The sequence below is a fragment of the Microtus pennsylvanicus genome, chromosome 2 (assembly GCF_037038515.1).
Source record: "Microtus pennsylvanicus isolate mMicPen1 chromosome 2, mMicPen1.hap1, whole genome shotgun sequence".
In the NCBI taxonomy this organism is placed as follows: domain Eukaryota; kingdom Metazoa; phylum Chordata; class Mammalia; order Rodentia; family Cricetidae; genus Microtus; species Microtus pennsylvanicus.
Window position 1 is genome coordinate 81,333,034 of NC_134580.1, and position 22,299 is coordinate 81,355,332.

The 22,299-nt window shown below is 47.2% G+C and overlaps 1 protein-coding gene across 5 annotated transcripts in view; it reads right to left on the reverse strand.

Moving 5' to 3' along the window:
* Positions 1-2,455: 2,455 nt before the first annotated feature.
* Tcp11l1 (t-complex 11 like 1) overlaps positions 2,456-22,299 on the reverse strand; it is a 39,149-nt gene continuing 19,305 nt past the window's right edge. For 3 of the 5 annotated variants that reach the window (XM_075961594.1, XM_075961597.1, XM_075961598.1), the window contains exons 6-10: positions 17,363-17,499; positions 14,860-15,056; positions 8,604-8,785; positions 6,097-6,269; positions 2,929-3,221 (exon numbers count right to left, since the gene is read on the reverse strand). In XM_075961594.1, coding sequence (XP_075817709.1) covers positions 3,019-3,221; positions 6,097-6,269; positions 8,604-8,785; positions 14,860-15,056; positions 17,363-17,499 — 892 coding nt within the window. In that variant the 3' untranslated portion in view covers positions 2,929-3,018. Of the gene's footprint in view, positions 3,222-6,096; positions 6,270-8,603; positions 8,786-14,859; positions 15,057-17,362; positions 17,500-22,299 lie in introns of all 5 variants that reach the window. The other 2 variants (XM_075961595.1, XM_075961599.1) reach the window with 2 other exon arrangements.

The window sequence follows — 22,299 nt, forward strand, 5'->3', positions numbered from 1 at the left end:
AAAATGGGGACAAAGTAAGCATTTTATAAATATTAAAATGTGAATGCCATTTCCCCAACTCTGAGGGAAATTGTTTTTGTTTTTTGCTTTTTTTGGTTTTGGGATTTTGTTATTTTTGCAGTTGAAGAAAGGGATTTATTGGGGGAGAAGAAACACATGTAGTAGACACACAGAAAAAAAAAAGACCCTCTGTCAATTGAGGTATTTTTTACTTAAAAAAATTTTTATTCTTATGTATTGTGCCACATATGTGGTGGCTCCCACAGAGGCCAGAAAAGGGTGTTAGATCCTGTGGAACTGGAGTCAGGTGTGGTTAGGAGCCACTGGATGTGAGGGCTGGGAACTGACATTGGTCCTTTGCAAAGCACCAAGGGCTCTGAGCCACTGAGCCATTTTTCTAGCCTCCTCTTTTTAGTGACTTATTTTTGTGTGTACATATGCTGTATGTATGCAGTACCCATAAACACCAGAAGAGGGTGTCAGATCCCTGGGACTAGAATTATATGGGTAATGTGAACTCTGGTCCTCTGCAAGAGCAAGAAGTGCCCTGAACCGCCATCTCTCCAATCCCTACTTCATCTTTGTTTTTTTCAGGCAGGGTATATATAGTTCTGGTTGTCCTGGAGCTCACTATGCAGACAAGGCTGGTCTTGAACTCACACAGATCCACCTGCCTCTGCCTCCCGAGTGCTGGCATTAAAGGTGTGCGCCACTGAGCCAGGCTCTTTCATTTCAAAGACTCCCTGTCTCATCCTCTGTTGAAATGTATTTCAAAAAATACTTAACGTACATTTTCTCATGAGCTCGAGATCATTTAAGAGACTAAAGTTAATTACCCAGTCAGGCCTTTAATCCAGCACTCAGGAAAAAGCAGAGGCAGGTGGATCTCTGTGAAGCTAGCCTGGTTTACTGAGTGAGTTATAAAACAGCCACACAGAGAAACCCTGTCAAAAAGAAAAAAAAAAGAACCAAAAAACCAAATTACAGTGAGGAAAAACTCAGAAGAACTAAATTTTGTTCCTTGGTTACTAGCAAGGAAACAAACCTCCTCCTGCCTCATCTCCAGAAAAGCTTCTTAGATCAAGCCCAGGAAGGAAGAGAGTAACACACAAAAAATTACAAAGACAAAGGCCAGAGCATGATGGAGCTGCGATGTTAAAGAAACTCGTATACTGAGAATACAACTCAAACCATTTATAATTTTAATTCAGGTGTGATTACATTATCCTGTGCTTAAAATTCAGCTTCAAATTGTATCTTTTACTGCCATTTTTGAAACAAGATGCCACTAATGTATGGCCAACCTTAGCAAAGTAAGACTGAAAAAACGTGAAACAAAAAATCAAACCTCTGTAATCCCACAGAGACTAGAGAATGTCTAGAGAGGGGCCAGCCTGAGCTACACAATAGGCTCCATGTTAGACCAAGCAAGCTACAGAATGTCACCAAAAACCAAAACCCTACTTTTGCCAGCATATCTATCTACAGGACTGTGGTTAGTGTGTAAATGCCCAGAGTTCACTTACAAAGTAGTAAATCATTGATTCTGTTTTAAAAAGGTATTTCTGAGGTTGGAGAGGTGGCTCCGTGGTTAAGAGCACAGACTGTTTTTCCAGAAGGCTCAAATTCAGTTCCCAGCACACACAACAGGTGGTGCATAACCACCCTAACTCTAGCTCCAGGGACCTCATACCTTTTTCTGGTCTCCGAGGACACTCGTGTGCACACACATACAAAAATTAAATCTTTCTACCCTAAAGCAAACTCCATTTAGGGCAGTAGCTCCTCGTGTCACATTGAGCTCCAAAGCTACAGAGAAACCCTGTCTCAAAAAACAAAACAAAACAAAAAGATGGACTCTTCATTACCCAGGCTGCTTAATTCTTGGGCAAAAACAGTCTTCCTACCTTTCAAGTAACTGAAGCTACAGGGGCTTATGACTTCTTAATGCCTAGTGTGTGTGTGTGTGTGTGTGTGTGTGTGTGTGTGTGTGTGTGTGTGTGTGTGTGTGTTTTTCATTGTTTAGATGCAAGAAATGGATCCCAGGGCCTTGTGCATACTAGACAATCACTAACCACTGTACTACATCCCAACCAACAAAACAAGCTTTTCAAAATCAAGTTCTATCCAACGGGTATGGTGGCAAAGGCCTGTAACCCTGGCATGTGTGAAGTAGAGGCAGGAGGATTCATACAAGTTTTGAGTCAGCTTGTTCTACCTAGCAAGTTCCAGGCCAGTGTGTGTGAGAGAGAGATGCTGTTTCAAAAATAATAATAATAAAAAAATTAGACAAAATATATTATCAAGTAACTCTGCTGAAGAACAAAAGGGCTCGGAGCACTGGCTAGACAGGACCTAAGAAGCAATAAACGGATGGAGGTGGGGAAGGGGTGGAACAGGACACTGTAAGGCTATAGACAGCCTGGTCATAAAACACCAACAAGGGGCAGGCATTAATGGTGCACACCTTTAATACCAGCACTGGGGAGGCAGAGGCAGAGGCAGGCAGATCTCTGTGAGTTTAGGCCAGCCGGGACTACAGAGCTAGTTCCACAGCTAGGGCTACATGGAGAAACTTTGTCTTGAAAAAAGAAGGAAAAAGCCCTAAAACGGTCCCGGGGAAGAATACCGGGAGGAATGCTGTAGGGGGGCAAGGGAACAAGTCATGGCTTATGTGCCAGCCTGGGGTATCTGAGAAGGAACGACCCACAAGAAAGGTCCCAGGCTCCTTGGAGAGCTGGCTCCTCCAAGCCGATGCAGCGGGAGCAGAGACAGTGGCAGTCAACTGATACCAGCTAGAAGCTACCTACACACTCCAGAGAACAAAAGCTTCTTGAGCTTGTAAACTTGCACTAGTAAATACAGACCAGAGCTCAGTGCGCCCTTCCGTGAGTCCTTCAGCGACACACTATGGTCTTCGTGTGTTACACAGGAGCGTACCCCATGCCATTCTCCAGAGCAGGGCACTGCGACAGCGGGCTTCTGAGGACGGGAGGGGTGCTGCAGCCGCCGTGCGCCTCAGGGGCGGAGAAGGAGCTTACTGAGGATTGTGTCATAGTAAGGACAGAACACCATCTTGTTATAGTTGACCAGGCGCACAAATTTCACTGCAATTTCTTCCAGCTCTTTCTGAATGGGACCCAAGCCCCCTGGCACTGTAGGCAGTAGCTTCTGATGACCAGAGGCAAGATATGTCTCCAAGAAGGTCAAAATTCGGGACTCTGTGGTGGAAAGAAGAGTGATCAGGGGTGTTAGACAAGTCTGACTAGGTTTTAGTTAACTGACTTATCACCTCCTAGGGGCAGTCTTTCCAGTCACCTCTAGATCAGATCTGCAGAACTTTGCATTTCAGTGGGAAGAACACATAGGCACAGAATACTGTATTATGTATACAATATTCTGTCTGTGTGTAAGCCTGAAGGCCAGAAGAGGGCGCCAGACCTCTTTACAGATGGTTGTGAGCCACCATGTGGTTGCTGGGAATTGAACTCAGGACCTTTGGAAGAGCAGGCAATGCTCTTAACCTCTGAGCCATCTCTCCAGCCCCAGGCTCTGCTCTTAAGAGGAGCAGAACACTAAGGCCAACAACTGGCCATGGCCACAGGGCACACACAGAAAGAAAAGTAAAGCAGGAACAAGTTCAAATCTGGGGCTGGAGAGACGGCTCAGCCCTAAGAGCACTGGCCTTTGAACACACACACCACCCCCCCACACACACAAATCTAAACTGAGCATGGCAGCACAACCTTTAAACCCAGCAGAGGTAGATGGATCTCTGTGAGTTAAAGACCAGCTAGGCCTACAGAGACCTTGCCTCAATAAACAGAATCTTAATATGCAGCCCCATGGTAGAGTGCATGACCTTGGGCTCAATTTCCACAGCCGAGAAGGTTAGAAGGAAAGAGGAGGAAGAGAGAGGAGGATGGAGGAAGATGAATCCTGCCCCACTAACTCCCGCTGTCTTCCGCCCAGCACTGCTTCCTTCTGTGAGGCTCACAGTGGAAGACCACACAAGTGATCTAGCGGATACTTTTTAACCATTCTAGACATAAACAGATTTTTCAAACTGCCTGCCTTCTGAACTGGGCTATGCTCTCAAGTAGGAACCCACACCAACACTGGCAACTGGGTATGAGTCCTCCTCACTCCTAAAGGGATCTAGGTATCCAAGGCTCCAGAGCCGGAAAGCCCGTCTGGAAGTGGAGGTCTGCTGTGGAATAGTAATTACTTTAGCTAGGTAAAGAGAAGATGTGTTTCACTTGTTTATGCTGCATTTGTTTAATGTACGAAGATGTGTTGTTTTGCCTGCCTAAGGCACCTGATTGGTCTAATAAAAAGCTGAATGGCCAATAGCTAGGCAGTAGAGGGATAGGCAGGGCTGGGGGGCAGAGAGTAGGAGGAGGAATCTAGGATGGAGAGAATGAAGGGGAATGAGAGGGAGACTTCCGGGGCCAGTCAGGCAGCCACCAGACAGATGTACAGAACGAAAGAAAGGAAAAAAGCTCTAAGGCAAAATGTAAATGAAAATGAAACAGGTTAAAGTACGAGATGAGGCCAAGCATTCACAGCTGATGACAAGTCTCCCTGTCACGAGTTAGGAGCTGGTTGGTGCCTGCTGCAGAGGCAGGTGTCATGGCCACCAGGATCGTGTCTGTAGCTGGTGCTGCTGTCAGGAAACATGGAAGATGGAGAGACAAGGGCAGCGTGGTGGCTTCAGGTTGGGCCTTCCCTGCTTGAGTACAAAGCTTCATGATTTGCAGAAGCCTTCTCCTCAGCAACCCACAGATTAAACTGTGGAGAAAGCAGGCTTGACAAGAACTGCCTTCATTTTAAAAAAATTCACATTATTCATTTTGTATGAAATATTACTTAGTAACAAGGATCTAAGTCAAGGCCTGTAACACTAAAGTCAGAATCCTGTGATTCTGGTCCTTGCCTGTCCTTCTGGGTAGCCTACCACACTGGTGATGAACTGACCCTCTCCTAAGTCAGCAGCACTCAATAGCACAATCCATCAAACCCTCACTGAGTTTGTTGCTATAGCTGTTATTTGGTTGGGTTTTTTTTTTATTTTTATTTTTTTGTTTGTTTTTGAGACAGGGATCCTAGCTGTCCTGGAACTTGCTCTGTAGACCAGGCTTGTCTCGAACTCACAAAGATACACCTGCTTCTGCCTCCCGAGTGCTGGAATGAAAGGCATGCGCTACCACCACCTGGCCCTTGTTGGCTGTTTTGAGGCAGAGTCTCATTGTGGGGTTGGCCTACAACTTACTGTGTAGAGCAGGCTGGCCTTGAACTCCTGAGTGCTGGGTTAAAGGCCTGTACCAAATATCTAGTCCTCTCAGTTTTCTTCTGAGGGCCTGTCTTCCAGCCCCTCTTCTGATGTTTTTGTTATTGTTATCTTTTTTAAATTTTTGTTTTTAATTGAGCTATACATTTCCCCTCACTCCCCTTTTTTCCTCCCTTCTCCCCATCCACCCTCCCCCATTTGGGGGGGGGGGTCAACACAAGCTAAGATCTTCTTGGAAGAGGAACCTCAACTGAGAAAATGCCTCCATCAGATTTCCTGCAGGCAGGTCTGTGGAGCATTTGTTTCTCTCTGTGGGTGCCTCTGTCTCTGTCTCTCTTTCTCTCCTCAAGACGGGGTTTCTCAGTGCAGTCCTGGCTGTCCTGGGGCTCTCCGTATGAAGCTAACCACAAACTCAGAGACCACATGCCTCTGCTCCCCAGTCCTAGGATTAAAGGTGCACCATCAACCCTGGCCATTTCTCGGTTAATGATTAACGTGGGATACCCCAGAAAACTGTGGTTGGTGCCTCCCTGAGAGGTAGTCTTTGGCTGTATAAGAAAGCAGGCTGAGCAAGCCATGTAGCACAAGCCAGTAAACAGCATTCCTCCATGGCTCTTGCTTTAGGTCCTGCCTCTAAGTCCCTGCCCCGAGTTTCTGTCCTGCCTTCCCTCAATGATGGAGTGGGACCTGACAATTCTAAGATGAACTAAATCCTCTTCTTCCCCAAGAGGCTTTTGGTCATGGTATTCATCACATCAATAGAAAGGAACTAAGACACCCTCCGAGTGACTGTCCCCCAAACGTACCCACGATCCTGCGAATGGGGTCGTCAGGACTGGCCAGGGCCTGAACCTGGCCCTTGAGCACAGTCTCCTTATTGGTGGAGAATGGGGAGGATCCACATAGGGAGAGGCAGCTTCTCACCTCCAGACACACTTTCTCCCCAATGGACGTCAGAGCATCCTCCAGATGGAAGGAACTAGAACAGAGAAGGGAAAGGGAGCCAGGAAAACAAAGCCCCATGATACAACGTGCTAGTCACTTGCCCCGTCCTGGCAAGGGGGACAGCACCGAGTTTTGTGGGGACTCGTGGCTTTCTTCCCTGCGCCTTCACCTCCGAGACTGTGCATCCCTGGCTAATCATACCACGGTGGGTTTTGTCTGTCTGTTGACAGGGTCTCATGTAGCTCAGTTCGTCTACAACTTACTATATAGCCGAGGATAACCTTGAACTTTGGATGTTCCTGCCTCTACTCCCCAAGTGCCGGGATTACAGCTGTGAGCTACCACACCAGGTTTTATAGCACTGGGGATGAGGGCTATGTGCATGTTACACACATACATGTTAGACGTGCACTCACCAACAGAGCTACATCCCCAGGCCTGAGCATAGGGTCTTGCTCATGCCAATGTGACAAAGTAAGCTTGGGACCGACTTATATCTTCCAACACCTTAGAGGAACACACAGAAACCAGAAATTCGGTAGCTATGGGACAAGAGTAGGGATAAACCCTTTCATTGAGTCACTCCTTTGCATCTTGGTTTCCTTTTCCCACGTGGAGATCAAGCCCAAAACCTCATTGATGATAAGCACTTTGCCAACTGTATATCTCCAACCCTCTGCACCTGCTTTGGTTTGGTTTTTGAGACAGGCTCACAGGTAGCCAAGGCTAGCCATGAATTCCTGGTCCTCTTGTTTTACCTTTTAGGTGCCAGGATCACAGTATTTGCCACCATGACCAGCTGACATTAGACATTTTTAGAAGAAACAATCCAGAAGAGAAAAGCAAACATCCTTGTCTCCTTGGAGGAGCTGTGAGACAGGACGGGCTCCTGCTGCTGCCCCTGGGGGTGTTCTCTTCCCAGCTGCGGACTCTCAGCTGTCTGCGGTTGCAGAGCAGCAGTCTCTGGACTTCTGGAAGTAGGGGGCAGGCTCAGGACTCGCTGCTGCTGCTGCTCCATACAGCCCGAGCAGCCAGTGCTCCCAAGGAATCTGCTCTGGCAGGAAATGGAGGGGACAGCAAAGGCTGAACCTGGGGCAGCATCAGCTTAGGCCTCAGATCAGCAGTGTCCTTGGCTGAGTCAACCACCTATCACGACGTCTGAATATGGCCCACGCGGCACTGACCACACCTACACACTGTACAAACTCAGTAGTACAATCCTTCCTTTTGTAAGGATGAGCCAGTGTGGCTCATAACTTCAATCCCAGCACTCGGGAGGCAGAGGCAGGAGGATCTCTGTGAGTTCGAGGCCAGCCTGGGTTACAAGAGCTAGTCCCAGGACAGGCTCCAAAGCTACAGAGAAACCCTGCCTCGAAAAACCAAAATAATAAAAAAAATACAACAAAGAACAAAAACAAAACCAGTAGCTCCTCTCTTCCTGCTGCCTGTGGATCTAGATGTAGAACTCCTGGCTCTTTCTCCAGCACCACGTCTGCTTACATGCTACCATGATACCCCACACCTCCCATGATGACAGGGGACAGAACCTCTCAACTGTAAGCCAGCCCCAACTAAATGTTTTTCTTTGTAAGAGTCGTGTCTCTTCACAGCAGTAGAACCCTGACTCAGAGAGCCAAGGAGGTCAGGGCTGGGGTCCCTCTTAGAGTCTCTGCATGAGGCCTTCTCAAACCCAGGGCTTTCTGGAAGTATTCAAAGCTACAACTGTGCTGTCAACATGGGAGTCACGTCTAGCTATGTTCAGGGAGCACCTCCTAGAGATTTTACAATGTGAAGTTTGAGACATGATCAAATGACACATTCTCATGGCGGGCACAAGACTCCTAGGAGGTGTGTGCAAAGGGCAGGGAGATCAGGCTATGGGTGTGCCCTGGAGGGTAAAGTTTGTTTCTTCTGTGATCTTTCTCTCCCAAGAGCCACACTGGACCAACTGGCTGTCCTGGGGCCGAGGCATAGGTTACACTGGTTTTGTAAGGGTTGGTAGTAAAAGCAATTCAGTGGGTGGAAGTCGGTGGGGGGTTTTGTTTACTGTTTGGTAAACAAGACTAGGTTAGAAAGAAAGAGGTTAACACAGGGTAAGCTCCACCTTGGGAGACAGCTACTCAATTCCGTGTGTGAGAATGTACAGGATTCGGAAACTGAATTGCTCACTGTGGGTCCTGAGCACAGACATCTAGAACCACAATCCCTAAGAGTCTTGTTAAATCTACCGCTCCCTGAAACTTGGGGCATGACAGCCATGACTGAACTGCAGGTAGGCAAAACCTTTTCTAAGCTCCTCAAGGCCTTGCACTGGGAAACTCCCATGGTGCACTACAATTCCATCCACTGAAGGGTCCCAGCCACTTACGGCAGATGCATGTCCATTAGCAGAATCTTCACCGTTATCTTGAGTTTCTCAGCAAAGTCAGCGTGGCCAGAGATTCCAGGTGCAGCGGTGCTGAATGTGACGAGCAGCACTGCTCCCAGGACGGCCAGCTGCTCCAGCTGCAGTTGGAGCTCTTGGAAACGAGACTGGTCCATCAAAAGGGTCTGCAATGAACACACACATCACTGCTGAGCAGAGACTCAGGCTGGCCAGCAGATGGCAGTGGCGCCACACCTCCGCCTGCTCTGTGGTGCCCTTTCACCCGGCATTCCTTTCGGGGACGGCAGAGCTCTAAGCATCAGCTCAGGCGGGCCTGGAGACAAATCCTGACTACTCCTTCACAGCAGTGTGACCTCAGGGAAGCGTCCTTTACTCTCTGAGGCTATGCAAAAGTGGGGTTCTCTTTGTACAACTCCTTGAAAGAAGAAACCCGACAGGCAGGGGCGTGGCTGAGAGCCACAATTTCAGTAGAAGGTACAGTGGTAGGAAGGGAAGGGTGAGATGGAGCTAGAGTGGCCAATACCGTCCCACGTGTCCGGACCGATGGTCCCAGAATTGAAAGGGAAACATCCAAATCCTGTGACCCTATCTTTGTCCCCACAAACCAGGAAGTCCCCTGTGCCGATACAAGGGAGGAGTTCCTTGAAGCAGAGCCTTAGTACACACATCACAAAGGAGATTCTCACTGGGCAAGCTGGGCATGGTGGCTCCGCCTCTGAACTCCACCCTCCGCCCCCACTAACACACCAGAAGGCTGAGTCAGGAGAATTGCTGAGTCGAAGGCCAGCCTGGGATGCGAAGAGAGACCCTGTCTCAGGACCACAAACAAACAATAACAACAAGCACCTCAGTTAGGGAGATAAAGAAAACAATAAAAAATGACAGTGAGCAGAGCTGAGGTCCACCGCCCCTGAAGGTGGACTGCCTCTCGCATTAAAGAACAGTCTTTTCCTGCCAGAGACACCACAGTTAAAGAGCCCAGATCCCAGCTACTGGAGACGGTGAGGGCTGAGAGAAGAGCAGCAGGAAGGCTGAGTGGATGTTGATTGATTCAGTTAAGAGGTTTTTGATTGTTTTCTTTTCTTTTGGAGGATTAGGGGGGTATGGAGACAGGGTCTCACCATGTAGCTCTGGCTGTCCTGGAGCTTACTTTGTAGACCAGGCTGGCCCTGGACGCAGAAAGATCCACCTGCCTCAGCCTCCAAAGCCTGGGATTAAAAATGAGCAGCGCCTACACCTGCCTTAGATCTGAGTTTTACAGGCTAATCAAGCAAGCTTTAGAAACCTGCTTTGCTGTAAGAAGCTAAATCCAAGATATTAGCAATTTAGGGTCAAACCAGATGGAGTGGGCTATGCTTGTAACCCTGGCATTGGGAAGGCTGAGTCAGGAGGACCAACTAGAGTTTGGGGCTAGCCTAGGCTGCAGTGTTGAAAACAAAAACAAAACAAAATGGAGTCAGAGCCCAAACTTCTTAGAAGATGAACTATCTCTGAAGACCGCAAGGCCTCCGTCATGAACAGCTTTGCTATAACAGACTTTCCAGCGGCCTCTTTCTGTCTCACTGCTAACGTGACTGTGACCGTGATACCACTTGACTTTGGCAGGACCTGACTTAAGGATGCAAAAGCTCTCCATGACTAAATGCCAAGAACAGAAGCAGTCCCAGGGAAAACCACCAGAAGCTTTCCTGCTGCTCCCAGAGCCATGCTTTCCAACAAGCCAGCAGCACCTTGAGGGCCTCTCATGTACCGCAGGGCAACCAGAGGCAAGAGGAAAGTTTACACTTCTGAAAGGAAAGATTTATAGAAGCTGCAGGAGCTAAAGCTAGAAATAGGAACAGGGGCTTCAAAGAAGACTGAGGAAGCCACACACCAGATTAGTTATGCCAGAAAAACGGAGACTCCCTCCTCACTCACCCCCTGGCATGACTGCTGCAGCTACAAGTACTCAGAAAGGCCCTGGGTCCGGCCCAGAGAGCCGAAGCCACAGTGTGCACAAGATGCAGTGCGGAAAGAAGCAGAGTGCACAACAGCCAGAGTGGAAACAGTCACAGCACTTGTCTGAGAAGGAAACGCGGTCTGTGCACACAGCGCAATACTGACGTGACCGCGTGGATGAGCCCTGAAGGAAACGCAGTGTGTGCACACAGCGCAATACTGACATGACCGCGTGGATGAGCCCTGAAGGAAACGCAGTGTGTGCACACAGCGCAATACTGACATGACCGCGTGGATGAGCCCTGAAGGGAACGCAGTGCACACAGAGCGATACTGACATGACCGCGTGGATGAGCCCTGAAGGAAACGCAGTGCACACAGCGCGATACTGACATGCTCCTTCTATTGTAAATTAGGAGGCTGCCTGGGAAAGAGATATTTTCAGTCTACCTGACAATAGGCATTGACACGACAAAGTAGGTACAGACGTGACCTCAGTCATCCCCTGCTACCTAGGAAACAATGCCAATAACGTTTGTGTTACCTGCCCCCTCAGTTTACCTTGATATAAAAGCTGCTTGGAAAATAAACACAGGTGATTTCAAAATTTAAATGATCACCAAAACTCCCTCCCGATACTGTTGTGTAAATTGTGTCTTCATTTATTTCCTCCACTCTGGTATGAGAGATAATTTATGTCTGGGCTAGTCCCTGACATAATGGTGCCCAACATGGGGCTGATAGGTGACCACTGAAAACCATGGAAGAGTGACCAGATGTATGGAGGAGAGCATGAGGAAACCAGAGAATGTGAGGAAACCGCAAGAAAATTACACCACAGGTGGATCGGTGACTAATGAGTGTTCAAAAATAAGTAGTAGGGGGCTGGAGAGATGGCTCAGAGGTTAAGAGCATTGCCTGCTCTTCCAAAGGTCCTGAGTTCAATTCCCAGCAACCACATGGTGGCTCACAACCATCTGTAATGGCGCCTTTTTCTTGCCTGCAGACATACACACAGACAGAATATTGTATACATAATAAATAAGTAAATATTAAAAAATAAGTAGTAAAATTTTAAAAGAGAGAGAAGCAGGAAATAAGTCTAAAGTAAAAATTTGTACATAATAAATAGAACTATGGGACAAAGAAGAAGAATCAAATGGTTATACAACTGACTGGAGATATATTAAAGGACAAGGGAGCCTGAGTACAGCAGCATCAGATACAAAAATTATTTAAATTTACAGAGCAGCTATGCCCTCGGTTTTCCGAGCACAGGACTTTAGATGCTGTGACATGGAAAGAAGTCGGGATAAAGATTCAATAACGTTATTATAGTTATGGACCAGACAGCATCTCTGCAGATATGCTTTGTTTCTGGATGCTAATACAGAAAAGGTTGGACTTAAATCCCAAACAGCAGGAGATACTTCCCTCTGAGCCAGTTAGAAGGGGGACGATACCCTCCACGCCACTGGGGGAGTTGCTAGATGAATTTATGAAACTGAGTGGTTACAATCAGCCAGAGCCTAATGACTGAGAGAACTATAACGAGGGGTCTTCACCTCGCTGGGTAATAACCAGCAATGCTGAGGGACAGGGACATGATGACCAAATCCAAAAGGAGCTAAAAGGCTTAAAAGAGGTGGTAACCTCAGTCGTGGAGACTAAAAACTCTGCAGATTCACGACTCTTACCAGAAGAGTAATTCTCTTCCTACTATCATAGCTGGTTTAGACGATAGATAGATACAGTGCTTTCTCCAAGTCTGCAAAACGCAAATGGACTGGACACTGTGGATGTAATTCTTACTTGATAATTGTTGTTACTGTATATAACTTTACTATATTATAGTTAAAAATCTTTCTTTTTTTGTTTAGACAAAAAAGGGGAAATGTTGTAGAATAGTCTTTTTGCACACTGTGAAGATGTCACTCTGATTGGTTAATAAAAAGCTGACCAGTCAATAGCTTGGTGAGATTTCCAGGCACAGAGGATGCATGAAAGAAGGAGAGAGACACCAGGAGATACAGAACAAGCAGGGTGGAAAATACAGTGATAAGGTAATAAAGTCACAAGGCAGAAAGTAAATTAATAGAAATGGGTTAATCTAAGTTATGTGAGCTAGCTAAAACAAGTCTAAGTTATTGGCTGAACTTTCATAATTAATAAGTCTGCATGTCATTATTGGGGAGTTGACGCTCTTGATGAAAAGGTCTAACTGCACTCAGTGGTTAAGAGAATTGGCTGCTTTTGACTTGGGTTTGATTCCCATCACTCACATGGTGGCTCACAACCACTTATAACTCTAGCTCCAGGGGATGGAATGCTCTCTTCTTACCTCTGTGGGTATTGCACTCACATGCATAAACCCACACAGACACAGGCACACATAATTATGAAATAATAAATCTTAAAATGAAAAAAGGCAACCTCACAGCTCACTTCCCTGTGACATACCTCCTCAAACAAAGCTATACCTTCTAATCCTTTCCAAACAGTTCATAAAACATATGAACCTATGGGGGTCATTTTCATTCAAACCCACACATTGACTGATGGGTAGTCTCATCGTCTGTGGGGATGGAAACATTCTGCAATGAGAATGTTTGCACAATGGTGTGTGCTTTTAATTGCCACTCAACTGTATACTCAGAAATGGTAAAAAAAAAAAAAATGGTGAGCCAGGTGTAGTGGCGCACACCTTTAATCCCACCCAGCACTTGGCAGACAGACCTCTGTGAGTTCAAGGCCAACCTGGTCTATAGAGTTTGCTCTAGGGCTATCAGAGAAAGAAAGAAATGGTAAACGTGGTATAAAAGCACAATGGGGCCTTCAGGATGGCTCAGCAGGTAAAGGCACCAAGTTTGAGCCACAAGGCAATGGTGGAAGAAGAGAACAATTTCTGAAAGCTGTTCTTTGACCACACACCCCACACACCTCCCACAATAGCACAAACAAATGTAAGAACAAGTAATTCTTGCTACAATGAAAAATAAGATGATTAAGTACTGGTCCATGCCATCAAGTGTCTCCATTATGTTCCCCAGAGAAGCCAGACACAAAAGGCCCAAGCTGAACACTGCATTTATAGGAACTATCAGAGCAGACAAGTACAGAGACCAAAGCAGAACTGGAAGGAGGAGAAAAGTATGCTGATTGCCGATGCCTGCGAAGGTAGCACTGCCTGAGCCTGAAATACACCAGAAGCCACTGAGCTCCATAAACTAAGGGGGGATTAGATCCACGGTCATTGTAGCATCACTCACAACAACCAAATATGGAGCCAGCCTAGATGTCCATCAGCAGCGGAGGGGATGAAAATGTGTTTCATATACACAAGGACATTTCTTTCTTTTTTTTTTAAGGTTTATTTATTTATTATGTACAAAGTGTTCAGCCTCCATGCCTGCAGGCCAGAAGAGGGCACCAGATCTCATTACAGATGGTTGTGAGCCACCATGTGGTTGCTGGGAATTGAACTCAGGACCTCCAGAAGAGCAGTCCATGCTCTTAACCTCTGAGCCATCCCTCCAGCCCCCACAAGGACATTTCATTCAGCCATAAAGAAGAATCAAGTCAGCCTGGCATGTGACGCACACCTGTAATCTCAGCATTCAGGAAGCATCAGCAGGGGAATCTCTGTGAGTCCAAAGCCACTGGACTGCAGTGAATTCCAGGCCACCCAGTGCTACATAGTAAGAACCTCTGTATGTGTGTGGAGAGAGACTCAGAAGTAACCACTCTTCTCTCTCATAGGCATGATCTACACTGAGGTATGTGTGTGTGTTGAAGGAAGAAGGAACTTAAGAGGAGAGAGAAAGCTGGGCATGGTACGTAATCTTCGATCTCAGCACTAGGAGGCAGAGACAGGCAGATTTCTGAGAGTTCGAGGCCAGGCTGGTTTACAGAGCAAGTTCCAAGCCAGCTAAGTGTACGCAGAGAGAGACCCTGCCATGAAGAGAGAAGTGGGGTAGTGAGGGGAACAAGAGAGAATAAAGGGGGAAGGGGAAGAGACCATACTGCAAGTTTTCTCGTGTGCAGAATGTACACAGATACAAATACACACAGCAGGGGATTACAGGGAAATAGAGATGAATGTGAGCAAAGTGCAGTAATACATATGAGAACGTCACAATGAAACCCACTGTACACGGAAACATTCATAAAGACGTTATTACAATTCCAAATGAAAAGAAGACGTTTTGGTCTGTGGCTTATATCAGAATACCATGATTCTTTCAGAAAAGCTGCGCTGTGTGAGACAAAGTCTGAACGGTTAAGTGCCAGCAGCACCTACCTCGGGGAAAGGTCTCCGGAAGTGGTCCCATTTCAGCAGCTTCAGGTAGGCATAATTCTGGACAGAAACAGGGGTCAGCACCGGAGCATCCCCTGAGCCAGCAGCCCCTCCCCCAGCCGGCAGGGCATGTTTGTACTTCTGAGTCAGAAGGTCATTTGAAGCCTCCTCCAGCCACTGGGTGACAAAGTCCAGGGAATCTGTGGAAAACAGGGCTGTGTTCATCACTCTGACACTTGCAAGGGCACTTCTTGGAATTACCTTAAGGAAGAGCAGCCCGACAGTGAAATTCAGGATGGAGAATGAACTTTGGAACCCACAGAACTCAATCCAGATCACAGCATTGCTCAGCGCTAGCTTCACGACCTCAGACAAGTCTCTCTGAATAGAAGGAGGTGGCGCACGCCTTTAACCCCAGCACTCAGGAGGCTGAGGCAGGCAGGCAGGCAGGCAGGCGGATCTCTATGACTATGAGGCCAGCCTGTTATACAGAGAAACCCTGTACTGAGAAACCACAACACAACAAGTATGTCACCGACTTCACAGGCTGGTGGAGCTCAAGAGCCAGGTCTGCCCCTTCCTCCTTCCTGTCTTCTCTGGTTCTGACCACTGCATCAGATGACTGCAGCTCTGAGGGATGGTCCCCAGACAAACAGGACAGACACCAGCTGGAGCCCCTGTGTACACTTGCACTGACGGCTGTATCAGTCAGGATTGCTCACAGCCTGGTGGTATCTGCTGTGTAACTCACCATATGGGGAGCACTGCCAATGGGGCCCTCAGTGGTCTCCAGGGCTTGCTTGCTTGCTTGCTTTCTTTCTTTCTTTCTTTCTTTCTTTCTTTCTTTCTTTCTTTCTTTCTTCTTTTTTTTTTTTTTTTTTGATTTTTTGAGACAGGGTTTCTCTGTAGCTTTGGTGCCTGTCCCGGAACTTGCTCTTGAAGACCAGGCTGGCCTCGAACTCTCAGAGATCCGCCTGCCTCTGCCTCCCAAGTGCTGGGATTAAAGGCGTGTGCCACCACCACCCGGCTTCCGGGGCTTTCTTTAGCCGAGTAACACAGCAGGTCCCCCATAAGAACACAGTTCGGAGTAAAAAGTGCCTCTTGGGAGAGCTGCACCCTGGTGGAGGCCTCCCTCAGAGCACACAGGCGGCTGGGGCTACAGAGGCTGTCAGTTCTTCCCAGGTACAAGATGTCCTGCACAAAGTACTTCCTTTGGTCCTGACTGCTGAGCCATGGAGCCTCACGCTGCCTTTAGCCTTCTAGAGACAGCCTTTCTCTGTGGCTCCAGACTTTGGAAACCTCGGTGGACAAGTACTAAACTCTGATGACCAGGGAGAGGTCTACGCAGGCTCCTGTTCAGCAATTCACTGCAGCTGAGCTCCTGGGGCCTATGGACCGTGTCCCCAGATGCCTCCAGAGAGACGGAATGGTGTGTCAGTCAATCTCCTTCCACCACTTCTAGTCTGTCTTTCCACCCCTGGCCCCAAGCATCCACCCGAGGCTGCAGGAACTAACTTTTGGGGCCACTGAGTTAAGAAACCTGGTCACGCAAGAAGATCTATTCAGAGACAGCCATTTCCATCTCCTCATCAGCAAAGTTGGGCTACGTGACATTCAAGCACGCTGCACCTGAGAACACAGCCAGTCTAGACTCCTCAGTCAAGTGTTCTCCTGCAGTTGTCCTGGACTTCACAGAGAGCACCAGGCCAGCCTGGGCTGCAGAGCAGAGCACCAGGCCAGCCTGGGCTGCAGAGCAGGACAAAACAAAACAGAAACAAAGCCAGGTGTGGTGGTGTGGCCTTTAAACCCGGCGCTAGAAAAGCAGCAAAGCAGCTGTTTTCGAGGCTTTAACAGCTTTCCATGCTTTTCCTTCAAGTTAAACCACCCTCATTTTATTTTATTTTTTTAATTATTAATTTTTTTAAATTTTAGTTTGTTTTTTGCTCCCCCCCCCCCCGTTTTTTTTCAAGACAGAGTTTCTCTGTGTAGCTCTGGCTGTCCTGAAATTCACTCTGTACATAAGGCTGACCTTGAACTCAGATCTGTGTGCCTCTGCCTCCCAAGTGCTGGGATTAAAGGCTGTTTGCATAGAAGCGTCACCCCAACCCCTGGCATCCTTACGTCCCAAGACTCTGGAATGTTCGGGTGGATGCTCCATCCCAAGTCAAACACCCCTGAGAAAGCCTGCCAAACGATGACCCTTCCCCAGAGGTGCTCAAGACCACTCCCGCAGGGTATTTAAACTGCCCCCTCCAGAGAACAAACGTGGTTTCCAGTCTTCCTTTTCTGCCTCCTCTCTGGGGACTGGAAAGCATTTCTATCGATTCAACCTGGGTTTTTTCTAATTCAGTTTGATTTGGTCTGATTTGGATTACTGAGAGGCTTATGAAGTCAGGAACTTTCAAAGGCATATGTATGCCACTGTCCAGCTCAGTCATGAGAAGCCACAGCAGCTAGAGTGCGACACAAAGCCAACAATGGAAGGCACCACCAGCATTCCACTTACTTGGCTGCTTCTCCAAGACCTCCTGAAACTTCTTCCTCTCATACTCAACAGACTGCTGCATGAGGTGCGGCCTAATGCTAGTGATAGCAAAGTTGGCCATGTCTACTTTCATTAGGTCCAACACAGAAAAGATTGCCCTGAAAAAAAAATAGAAGATTTAGAAGCAGGCAGTAGTGACATAAGCCCAGTTTAAAGGAAAAGAGATGTATGTTTCATCCCAGAAAGGGCCGCAAAAGAGCCATGTGATGAGAGGCAGAGGCAGGCGGATCTCTGTGAGTTGGAGGCCAGCCTGGTTTACAAAGCGAGTTCCAGGACAGTCAGGACTGTTCCACAGAGAAACCACTGTCTTGAAAAAACAAAACAAAACAAAAATTAAGAAAATGAATTTGGGGGGCTGGAGAGATGGCTCAGAGGTTAAGTTAAGAGCACTGACTGCTCTTCTAGAGGTCCTGAGTTCAATTCCCAGCAACTCACAGCCATCTGTAATGAGATTTGGTGTCTTCTTCTGGCCAGCAAGCATACAGACAGACAGAATACTGTCTACATAATACATACATACATACATAAGTAAATAGATAGATAGAAAGAAAGAAAGAAAGAAAGAAAGAAAGAAAGAAAGAAAGAAAGAAAATGAATTTGGGGGACTGGGAGATGGTTCAGGGGTTAAGAGCACTGCCTGCTCTTCCAGGGGACCTGTGCTGACCAATTTTATGTCAATCTGACACAAGCTAGAGTCATCAGAGAAGAGGGAGCCTTGGTTGAAAAAAAATGACTTCATTAAGATGTGTGGACAAATTACTCTTTGAGCTGCCAGCTCATAAAAAATGACACAGAGACTTACTATTAATTATGAAATCTCAGCCTTAGTTTATGCTGTTTCTAATTAGCTCTTATGACTTAAATTAGCCCGTATTTTTAAATCTATGTTCTGCCACGTGCTTGCTACCTCATCTCCATTTTGCTCATCCTGTTTCTTCTTCCCAGAGCTCTCTGTCCAGAAGTCCTGCCTCTACCTCCTACCTAGCTATTGGCTCTTTAGCAAACCAATCACAGTGATACATCTTCACACAGTGTAAAAGAATATTCCACCAAGATGAGGCTTTAGGGAAGCCTGTAGGGCATTTTCTTAATAAGTGTTGATGTGGGAGGGCTCTGCCTGTTGTGGGTGGGGCCACCCCTGGGATGGTAGTCCTGGGTCTATAAGAAAGCAGGCTAAACAAGCCAGGGGAAGCAAGCAGCAAGCAACATTCCTCTGTGGCCTCCAGGTTCCTGCCCTGCTTGAATTTCTGTCTTCACTGTTTTTGATGGGACGGTAAGTGAAATAAACCCTTTCCTCCCCAAGCTGCTTTTGGTCATGGTGTTACATCACAGCAATAATAGCCCTAAGACAAAGTGTTGCCAGGATCAAGGGATACTGCTGTAACAGGCCTGGCCATGTTGTTTTTGGGGGATTGTGGAGAACTTTGGAACTGTGGGCTAGAAAAGTCCTTGAGTGCTCAAAGCCTAGTGACCTTTCCTATAGGCGCTAGGAATGAGAATGTTGAGAGCAGAGCAGATGATGAAGGCCTGGCTTGGACGCTCCAGAGGGAAGTCTGAGAGCCACTTAAAGACTCTATCAGGGCTGGTGGCTATTTTGAGTTGACAATCTGTGGTTCTGGTTAGCTGGGGCAGAAGAATCAGCGGTGACTCATAAGAGACCAGAACCACTGATGGAAAACCTTTGCTCCGCTAGGACAACTGATGCCGGACAATTAGTGGTGATTGAGAAGAGACCAGCATCACTGAGGTGAAGTCCTCTGGGAAGTGTTTCCTCAGTCAGTACACAGACGCTGAGGTCCAGAGTGGCCAAGGTGGTCCCTTCACTGGCAGCTGAACTTGGTAGTGTAAGAGTCACCCAGGTGGTTCTGGTTTTGAAGGCAGGAAGGAGTCAGGGAGAGGAGGTGGAGCTTGGCTCTGTGAGAGGCCAGGAGAAGCCACAGGCGAAGGTGGAGTCAGAATTGCAGTGGAAGCCCCAGGAGTGAAGGAGTCATGCGGAGAAGTTGAGGCTTTGCACCTTGAAGAGAGCCCAGGAAAGGCTACTGATGGCAAGGGCAGCCCAGCTGAGCAGAACCCAGTGTTTTGGAGATGCCTATACCATGGGGCAACCGCCAAGAACAGCAGTACCATGGTGGAGTGCAGCCAGCCTGAGCCTAGAAGACAAGCTGTGAATGCAGCAGGGGGCAGAGCCTGGGAAGGTCCCAGGCTCTCTGTGGGAGCCCAAGACATCAGGAGTGAGTCCACGGGCACTGAAAGATTTACTTCCATCTGTTGATGACTGTGTGTCTGGTTCTTCCCTCTTGAAGTGAAAGCATTTAACTTAACTCTGACTTTTACAAGAGTGCACAGTTAACAGACTGAGTTTTTGAAAGATTTTGGATTTTTAGAGGCTGGGTATTTTTTTTCACCAAGCAGCCATTAGTGGGGGCTAATTGCTGTCAGCAACCCTGGGAGTGACCCCGGAGACTCATTCTCCCTCCTTGACCCTTGGCAGACCTCTGCTCCAGGAGACTAACCTTTGCGGAGACACGCGTCAAGATGCCTAGCACATGTAAATGGCTAAGAGGCTGCATATTTTAAAGAGACTGAACTTTTTTTGTTTGCTTGCTTTGTTTTTATGAAGCAGGGTTTCTCTGGGTAGCCCTGGCTGTCCTAGAACTCACTCTGTAGACCAGGCTGGCCTCGAACTCACAGAAATCCACATGGCTCTGCCTCCCGAGTGCTGGGATCAAAGGAGTGCATCACCCATCACTGCTTGCCTGATGAAACTGAACTCTGAAGGCGTTTGAATTTGCAAAGACCATGGGACTTTTAAAGTTATTACATTTTATATTGTAATGTTAATATTATTGTGCCATATTGAGGATACATAAGAAAGAAAGGTTCAAATTGAAAAATAATGTTTGTGTGTCAAGCTGACCACGGGTCAGCTGTGCTGGCTAGTTTTATGTCAATTTGACACAAGCTAGAATCACTAGAGCGGGACCTTAGTTTCATATTCCAGTACATATGCTGGGGAGCTTTCTGGCTTCCTCAGGTATCTGCACTGACGTGCGTATTCCCTTGACAGGCATATATATAATTTTAAAAAGATAACAATCCTTTCTAAAAAGTAATACAAATTTGGAAAACAAACACATAACTAATGGCTTGAAAGAGTGTAAAATTTGCCTAGCAGTGGTGGCACACACCATTAATCCCAGGGCTCCAGAGGGAGAGGCAGACGATCTCTGTGAGTTTAAGCCAGCCTGGTCTACACAGCAAGTTCCAGGACAGCTAGGGATACATAGAGAAATCCTACCTCAAAAACAAAACAAAAAGCTGCAAAAATTTAAGGTGCTTTTAACTCCCTTTCCCTCCCCCTCTGATCGTCACACTTGATGCTGCCTTTCCAGCCCAGAGCAGGTTCCTTGGCTCTGGGCCAGCTCCTGGAGGCCTGAGGAAATACAGGGATCTTAACCTGAGCTGAAGCTCCTTGGTATTTGTGCTTACACAGATCGATTCATTTTCTAAGCAGAGAATGAAAATTAGCCAGGTGAGGTGGTGCACACCTTTAATCCCAGCCCTCTGAAGCAGAGGCAGAGGATCTCTGTAAATTTGAGGCCAACCTGGTCTACATATCAAGTTCCAGAAAAGCCAGAACTACATAGAGAGACTCTGAACAAAAGAACAAAAATTAACTTTCTCCTTTCTTCCTTCCTCTTTCCCCAGTTTCTGTGTTTTAAGAGGTATTTTATGCTCTAGTTCAGTGGTATAATTGCCAATTCACTCTGTACCCAAAGGACAAACTTCTGACCTGCTCTGAGAACGCCTTCCATTCTGCCTGACCTACACCATGACTAAGGATAGCTAAGTGCCCAGCTCAGGAGACAGTCAAGAACCCAAGGCTCAGGGCTGGAGAGATGGCTCAGCAGTTAGGAGCTCTGGCTGTTCTTCCAGGTTCAAATCCCAGCACCTACATGGCCGCTCACAGCTATCTTTAACTCCAGTCCAGGGATCTGATACCCTCATGCTGGCAAAACACCAATGCATATCAAAATAACAAAAAGCAAAAAAACAAGGCTTGTTGGGTATGGTGGTGCACAACTTTAATTAATCCTAGCATTCAGGAAGCAGAAGCACTTGGATCTCTGTAAGTTTGAGGCCAGACTGATCAACAAGGTAAGTTCCAGGACTACACAGAGAAATCCTGCTGCAAAACAAACAAAACAAAAAACCCCAAGGTTCACGTGCAGATGTGGCCCTGCACAGAAGCAGGACTAGGATCAAATGTGCTCCAGGTCCATGGCCCTTCAGAAGCACAGCCTTCCTCTCCAGGCTCATGTGCAGGAAAGGATGCATTTGGAGTCCTCCCCTTTCAGCTCACAAATCCACACCAGTCCACTTGTCCTGAGAGGCATGTCATCTCTACTGGAAACACTCCAATCAGACTCTTAAGGCCACCCACAGGGAAGCAAAAACCATCAGAAACCTGCCCATGTGCAGCTGCTGACTTACAGTAATCCCAAACATGCTCATACAGTGCTTTCAAAAACCGGGGGCTGGAGAGAAGGCCCAGAGGTCAAAAGCACTGTCTCTTTTCCAAAGGTCCTGAGTTCAATTCCCAGCAACCACATGGTGGCTCACCATCATCTATAATGAGATCTGCTGTATGTATAATAAGTAAATCTTAAAAAAAAATCCAGGTGGTGGTGGTGCACATCTTTAATCCCAGAACTCAAGAGGCAGAGGCAGGCAGAGCTCTGTGAGTTCAAGACCAGCCTGGTCTACACAGCTAGTTTCAGGATAGTCAGGGCTGCACAGAGTAAGCCTTTCTTGAAAAACAAAAAAAAAACAACCAAGTGGTGGTGATGCATGCCTTTAATCCCAGCACTCAGGATGCAGAGGCAGGTGGATCTCTG